The 8,620-nt window shown below is 34.1% G+C and overlaps 1 protein-coding gene across 1 annotated transcript; it reads left to right on the plus strand.

The window, feature by feature from the left end:
* Nucleotides 1-7,002: 7,002 nt before the first annotated feature.
* Nucleotides 7,003-7,791, plus strand: LOC149549472 (uncharacterized). The gene has a single exon (XM_089794325.1). The coding sequence runs from the start codon at nucleotides 7,003-7,005 to the stop codon at nucleotides 7,789-7,791; it is 789 nt and encodes a 262-aa protein (XP_089650451.1).
* Nucleotides 7,792-8,620: the final 829 nt, after the last annotated feature.

An 8,620-nucleotide genomic window follows, 5' to 3' on the forward strand; every position in this document is an offset into this window, starting at 1 on the left:
ATCATGTAGATCCCGACTAGCAGGTGACTACGACTCCCTTCCTTAACCACATCAGAAACACCATGCGTAAAGAAAACAAACACGCACACCATTTACATGTAGTATGGGGTAAGTATCCATAAGAAAGCACATATGATAATAAACCATCTAACTAATCGTCATCGATAACTGAAAACATTGAATAATCATCATACATGCATGAAATATAGAGTACCAAGTAATCTCATCATATAATAAACTGAGTGTAAACCAACATCTGATAATCTCTAACATAATAATACTAATCATCAAACATAAAATTGGCCTAAAGGAGTTTGGCAAGGATGACAAAAATGCGACTTAGGGGTAGGCACCACATCCACCCCCCCTAGACTCAGGCTTACTCCTGGAAGCCTACAACAAAAGAAAAGCTAAGGACTCACTGTGTGGGTCCCATTGGACCCTTTCCCTCTGTAGGAGGATAAGACTCCACTGAGTACACTCTCTGGGCTCTACCCATTGCACCAACTATAGGTTCTAAAGCTGTGAGTCCTAGGCTTGAGAACTGTGGTTTCCCTTGAGGGCAACGAGATGACTTGTGTCCGCGTTGTCCACATGAGAAACACTCTCCATTGAAGCTCCTCTGAACTCTATGTGCACTAGACTACCACCACCACTCTGTGCTGGAGGATAAGTACCTTCCTTCTGCTGATTACCCCCAGAAGGAGGTTTCCTATTGCCAGCTGTTCCCTAACCACCCTTCAATCCTGATGCTGAAGGTGCTCCTACAAAACCCCCATGTCCTAAGTTCACACTTTGCTCTACAAGGACCGCTCGATGTACTGCATCCTTGAGGGTTTTAGGTTCAAACACCTTAACACCCCCAATTAAATGGTTGTTCAAACCTCTAATGAAATGTCGTGCCAACTGTGTTGGGTTGTCACTGAATCCTGAAAAGGGCATGAGCTCAAAGAACTTGCGCTCATACTCTATAACAGTCATAGTGTACTGTCTCAGGTTATGGAACTCATTTGCTCTATGCTGCTTCCATTCCTTTGGTAGGAATCGCTCACGGAAGCTCTCTAAGAATAACTCCCATGTGACACTGTTCATGGTTAAGCCCAGCTTCTTTTCCTCGATTGTCCACCAAGTGGCCCCAAAGAACTCTAGGTTGGTGATAGCAAGCCTCGCTTTGACATTACTATCAAAGTCCTGCATAGCAAAAATCCTTTCAAGGGCAATAAGCCACTGCTGAGCTACATATCCAGAACCCTGCCCATTAAAGGGCTTGACCTTGGACCTCTGAAGGTCCTTCATCTGTGAAGATACAATGGATCTATGTCGATCCCTCAGACGGCTCCTAGACCTAGGTCTATGCTCATGTCCTGCCCGATGCGCTCTATCCTGATCATGAACAGGAGGTAGGTGATCAATGATGGTTCACATCATTTGCCTCATGTCAACCTTCTCCGAGTCAACATGCTCCTCTCTATGGTTCTCTTCCTGATGCTCACTGACATGCTCTTCCCTATTCTCTTCCTGAATGGGGCTCTTGTGGATAGACTCATGAACACTAATACCTCTGCCTCGTCCACGGCCTCTGCCACGGCCAAGGTTATGGCCTCTAATGGAAGATCTCGTCCCAAATACCATCCTACAATAATATCCAAGACACAAGATGCTAAAATAACCATAAAACATACTACTGAAACACATAGATAAAAGACACATGTTTTGCAAACAAGATAGTTTCAATTTTCAGTTTACCTACAATTTCAGTTTTGAAGTCTAAGTGTTGAAGTATGAAAAATAGGTAACTAATAGTTTACATAATGTTTCAGTTCAACTAGTTTCAAGTTTCAGTTTGAAAGAAATACACATGATAGTTTAAAGTTTTCATTTTTGTTCAACTAGTTAACACTAGTGGCATTCCAATATACCCAAAGCTCCCAATGTAGAAACTGGGCTCTGATACCAGATGTAACGCCCTGCCAAGGGATCCAAAAGAATTAACCTAAAGTTTCACTAAGTTTGCTAAACATTTTTTTTTTTTAAAGTAAAAATGTATAACATAAACATCAAACACATAGTAGCGGAAGCAATAACATGTAATCATCGACAAACATACATCGCAAGTTACATTTCTTAAGGATCCCAAGACGTTGAGTCACATTTAAATTTAATTAATTCTAAGTCTAACAACTATCACATACATATGAAAGAATAATCAGAAACTCCAATGTCCATAATATACATTTGTTCCAAATGCTCCTTGGCAAATTAATTCAGAATGCTCAATCATCCACTGTACAAGTCACAGGGTATGAAAGGCTTAAAAGAATATACATATGTAAAAATAGAAATGCATCAACCTCCACGAATCCATGATACAAAGTACAGTAAAAATATATGAAACTATTCACCATACATGATACATCCATACATCCATAATGACAAAACATCTATCATAAAATCTAACCATCCATCATAATAATCCAAAAACATAGTAAAGGTAAATGCCAACCAAGAAAGCTCCAGCCACGGCGACTATGGACGGATCTCAATGGTAAGAGTAAAAGCACTACCACCCGACCGCGTGGAACCTAAATGGTCCACTCCCACCGCGCTAAGGAGATAGTCTCAAGTTCCAAATAGGATAACAAAACCTATAATCATAAATACTCTCTAAGTCCAGGAAATCTTATAAGTATGCTAACTCAAGGGTTCCTAAAAAGATAGACATCTAAACCTAGAGGTACCACAAAGACACGTAGGAACCCTACTATGCAAGCGGGAAAGTGTCATCGCAAAAGTCACGTAGAAGTTACCCGAGCAATCCCTTAGGAATCTCGGGTCCCTAGTGATCCCTGCGGCCACTAGTATCCTCTCATAATGACGAGGCATACTACGGAATGCAAGGTCGTAACCAAGCGTTCTCTCTACCCCATCCTAGTCTATACTAGCACTCAAGGCATGGGAGAGAACATACAATTATCTTGTTAGGTTCATTTTCTCTCATTTAGTGTAAATGTTTTCACTTATTAAAATGACTTACAATGGGTTTCTCCAGGCAGCCTCTTAGGGCCCTGACCCCCATTGCAAGCCACTTTCCGACTCTACACATAGATAACCTACCCTAAGTTCATGAAATCATAAATCAAAGAATCATAATAAAATCACCTCAATCCTATACAAGCAACTGAAAAAACATCATAAAAGATAAGCCACAAAAATTACATCAGTTCTTCATGAGCAACAGATAAGCATTAAATAATAATCATATGATCACAACAGTTCTCTATCAGCAACTGAAGGCATCAATGATAAATCACAAAATCCAATGGTTCTCCAAGGAGCAACCAGAAAGTATCCCAATAGTAAATTGCAATACTAATCGAAGACTCCAAAATGGTCAAGTCAAAACATGTCACAACATGACATCATCAAGATCTAAACGAACACTTCAGTCCTCTCAAAGCAACCAGAAGGTAATACAAGTATAACTGATCGAGACTCAAAAATGGTTATCACATATAACTGATCGAGACTCAAAAATGGTTAAGTTAGGTATCTCAAATACATACACCTCAGCTTCACACAAGGAAACTAGAAAGCAATAACAAATAGTAAATGCATCCATCATAGAGCATACTATCACATTACCATGGTTGGTTTGAAAAGATCAAGAACAAATCATCATAACATCACATTCACAAACCCGGGCCTCTGGTAACAACCTAAACTGGTCAATACTAGAACAACCCCAAAACACAGAGAACACATAGAAAACATCAAAGTCTCACAGATTGGATTTGAAAGTATATTATTGAGTTAAGGTAAGGTTTATGTTCCAGTTTAACGTCGATTTCAAGTAACTAAGTTCTCACAACTACCCCTTACGATTAACCCATTTCTATAATAACTTCCATTAAATCAATAATCCAAATCTACAATTTAATCAAATAATATTCATTATTAATTAACTTTAATTAAATTAATCAATAATTACTTGTTCTAATTACTTATTTTAATCTAATCATTAATTGTTAATTTATTAATATTTAACCAAAATTATTAATAAACTAATATTTACAAAAAACTATGTTAAATGTATTAATATTTATTTATTAAATATTAATAAAGATTAAAATTTTATTAATTAAAATATATTAAAAATTCATTAATTAAAATTTTAAATAATAATAAAAGTTTTTTTGTAAATAATACAAGTTTTTTTTTTTTTAAATCATTTAAAATGTTTATATAAAAAAAAATGGCACGTATAAAATATCAGTCGTTGGCTAATACAAGCCTGCGGCCTGCCCCAGTCCTGCGGTCGCAGGGCCTGCGGTCGCAGGTACTACTGGCTCTGCTGACAGTGGGGGTGGGTACGGGGTAATTCCCTCCCCCCCACTAATCATATTATTTTTTTTTTTTTTAAATACGAATTTTTTTTTTTATAATCAAATTTTTTTTTATTGAAATTTAAATTTGTTTGAATATAAATATATAAATTTATAAATATGCTAAATTAATTCCTCTTTAATATATATATAAATATATTAAAAGAAATTGCCTCCTTCTTTATATTGGTATAGAAAATATAGTCAACCATCCAAACTTCTAATTTAGAATTTCAATCTTAGATTCAACCCTTCCCATTTAAATCTTATGTATATAGAAGTTTATTGACAAACATCTGATAAATTCCAATATTGTAATGTTTAAACATTCATCATAGAGAATTCAGATTTACAAACCCCAGACACGAAGAAGATAGGAAAGGATAATTGCGTATTTAATCGATAATCAAAAACACAAGACCCTACCTGATCCTGATGCTATTATGCAATCTCCAGGAACTGTAAGAGAATTTGCTCCTCTCAATAACCTTCCTCTGGAAAACTTTCTTGGTACCAGCCTTCTGAAATTCGCTTCCAAAAGTTGTCTTCCCAAAAAATTTCATCCAAATTCGTGTGTCACAAAAATGAACCCCCCAAAGTTGTGATAAGAAGTTTTCTCCTCAAATCGGGGCACTAATTGTGCGTTCACCCTAGAAGACTCTTTGCGCAACTAAGTTAACTCTCGATTAACCCTTATTATCTTTTCTTTTATTTTGCATTCATCTTTCATGCACATTAAGTTGATTTATTAAATAACTTTATTTAATATTCCACTTGACTTCTATTTTAAATTAATTTATTACTTTAATCTCATGTGCACTTTATGAAATTAAAATAACGTTATTAATTTTTATTATTTAATCTTTTAATTTAATTCTCATATTTAAACTCATGCTTAGATCATGCAATCTAGAATTCTTAATAATTTAATATCTTTCAACTTTTAAATTTATTTTAGAACTTAATTGATAACATATTTAATTAATTTAAATAACAATAATATTTAGCATTTATTTAAAAATGAACTCCAAATATATTATTATTAAATTAAATACATATTATCATGTTCTAAATTTATCTTTGAACTTTTATCTCCAAATTTAATTCTTTTATTTAATTAATTTCTCAATTAATTAAATATAATCAAATATTAAAATATCATAATAATCTTCTATTAAATTAAATCATTAATTAATCTTTTTAATTAGACTTAATTAATAGAAAATACACCAAGGACTCATAAAGAAACATACGAAAACCCATCATAGAAAAACACATACTAAATCAAACAAAAAGGGTTATAATCACGAAATTACATCATTTGATGCATTCGGAGGGTACTTAACTTAGATACTTGTCCTAATTATCAATTAGGACAATTGGCTAAAGGGTATAGGATTTGGACTTAAGAGTTTATCTCCTCTCTCTTACCATTGAGATAATGCGATAGGGTACGCTCATCCTGGCAATTCAGAGAAGTCGATACCCGGTACCTGCAACCTGCATAAAATTCACGCATGTACAAACACAATATTCTAAGCTACACAGACAATGACAAGAAGTGGTGCATCGTGTAGATCCCGACTAGCAGGTGACTACGACTCTCTTCCTTAACCACATCAGAAACACCATACGTAAAGAAAACAAACACGCACACCATACACATGTAGTATGGGGTAAATATCCATAAGAAAGCACATATGATAATAAACCATCTAACTAATCGTTATCGATAACTGAAAACATTGAATAATCATCATACATGCATGAAATATAGAGTACCAAGTAATCTCATCATATAATAAACTGAGTGTAAACCAACATCTCATAATCTCTAACATAATAATACTAATCATCAAACATAAAATTGGCCTAAAAGAGTTTGGCAAGGATGACAGAAATGCGACTTAGGGGCAGGCACTACAGAGAAGACACAAATGATATTTATTCAAGTTAAATAAATATGCTAGTGTTTTCTCTACAAAAGTAGATTAAGACATTCAAAGTAGATGAGATAACTATTTAAAGGAATTCAAACTAGAGGATCACATAAGTGGTTAAATGGTATAAGTTATTCAAGTCAAGAGGAGATAAGTAGGGGCAATTGAACAAAAGAATGCAAACTATTTTATTTTTTTTGAGTTCAATAACATCCCCCTAAAAAATATTAAATAGAATGGAATTCTCATATAAGATATAGAACCGAATTACACATGTTCACAAACATGAATATAATAGAGTTACATATCCCCATAATATAATATAAAATGTGGACTACCATTGCTAACCCTTATATATATATAATTGTTGACAATTAGACAAAACACGTCATATACAAAAACTTCAACTTGATTGATATAATACAGCACAAAACTAAGCTAAATTTCACAGTATGTAATCTTCGTTTGATTATATTCAAATTTTAAATGTTATGTGGACCATTCATTGCGAGGGATTAGATATCAGAGAGTTGAATGTACATGGCATCAGTGGATCGATCCACATGGTTGGACCCACTATCGCATGTGCTTGTGACTCACATTTGGGTCTCTGTCAGATGTTTTTAAGGGCTTCTTCCATTTTGTTTTTCAACAACTCAACCTTGAAAGCCAAAAAATAAATGGATTCAATCCAAGCTTTCACAGGAGGCCATGAAAAACCCACCAACATGAAGATGATGGTATCCTCCAAATCAATATGGAAGCGAACTCTTCTATTCTCAGCCATAGCAATTCTAGCAATGTGGGCAGAGTACAAAAGTGCTGCAAAAGCAGTGGACATAATCGTCATTAACACAGCAAAAACAAGAACAGGAGGAAAGCTGTTTGAGTTCTTCATTGGAGAGGATAAAGCTCTCATTCTTGTAAAACAGGCCAGTGATTTCATACAGAATGTTCTCTATTCAAATCCAAAATACCCAAGGAAAAAAATTAGCCAAATAGTATTGTCTATAGACAACTACACAAAAATTGCAGTGAGTGAGAAGAATGTTATTCATATCAGTGATGAATATATTGCAGATTATGTTGGAGATTTGGAAAGAGAAATCATGGGTTTGATTTACAGAGAAATGGGACGTGTTTGGTTATGGGATGGACGTGGAGAAGCTTCAATTTCTTTAATGGAAGGAATGGCCGAGTATTTCAGGTTAAGTGCAGGTTTATACCCATCTCAGTCATCTAACAATGATAATATTGCTGATTATTCAAATAGACAACAATTGGCAAAATATTTACAATATTGTGAAAGTCTCAAAAGTGGATTTGTGGCAGACTTTAATGCTAGATTGGAGACAAAGTGGAACACATATTTGCTTGCAGAGTTATTGATATTAATGGAGGATAATTGGAGTGAATATTTAGAGTCGCCTTCTTATTCTTTTCCCTTCCTTGAAGCCCATAAAATGTAAACAATGCTTCCCCATTGTTATAATTATTGGCATGAAGTACTATCTGCATTGTTGAGGCCAATCATTGAACTGATGAGCTTGGCAAATGTATTATTCTTTAATGGTGTAGAGACTATCTTGTACTGTTTCTCCTGTTATAATATGTATTCTTCGCTATCTTATCTGTCTCTGGCATAATATGTTTCTTATTGTTGGGTAGAGAGATACATAAATGGAAAACAAATGTTTCCTACCGAGTTTTCTTTTATGAGAAAGATAAGTTACTACGTTGTATTTAAGAGTAAAATATATTAAATTTAAAATGAAAAATAAGAAATTGGAGAAGAGTATGGCTTATGTATCCATTATTTTAAGTATCTTGTTTATTTAATTTGTCAAATTATTTTTTTAAGAATAAAAAGAATAATTAAAAGTTGATTAAATAAATGTATTATATATATATTTGTACTTTCCGTTATTAGAATTATAAATTTTAATTGGAGTAGTCTAATTTTTTATTTTTTATTTTAAATCAATAAATGGCCGAAGTCTTTATTATATTAATTAAATGAAATTAAATACAACAGAGTGTCTCTGTTCAAATAGGCACTGGTAGGAAAGAATGGAGAAGAAAACATCCAGTCTTGCCTGTGACCTAAGTCCTTTATTTTTACAAAATAAAATGGGCATACCCCAGTTTAAGATTCAAAATTTATTACAAAATAGTGGACATCAGACCTATTCTACATTTGATCTATTCTAATTAGTCAACTTCTGATGAGTTCCTAATCCAAGAGAACCTCTCTAGCCAAAGCAATAGCTTTTTGTGAGCATCGTTATTTTTCCTAAA

Source organism: Cupressus sempervirens, chromosome 7 (genome assembly GCF_028749045.1).
Source record: "Cupressus sempervirens isolate cs-2001-9-10 chromosome 7, ASM2874904v1, whole genome shotgun sequence".
Classification (NCBI taxonomy): domain Eukaryota; kingdom Viridiplantae; phylum Streptophyta; class Pinopsida; order Cupressales; family Cupressaceae; genus Cupressus; species Cupressus sempervirens.

Excerpts from the sequence above, each read along its gene's own strand:
- LOC149549472 (XM_089794325.1), top strand. The coding sequence starts at position 7,003 with ATGGATTCAATCCAAGCTTTCACAGGAGGCCATGAAAAACCCACCAAC.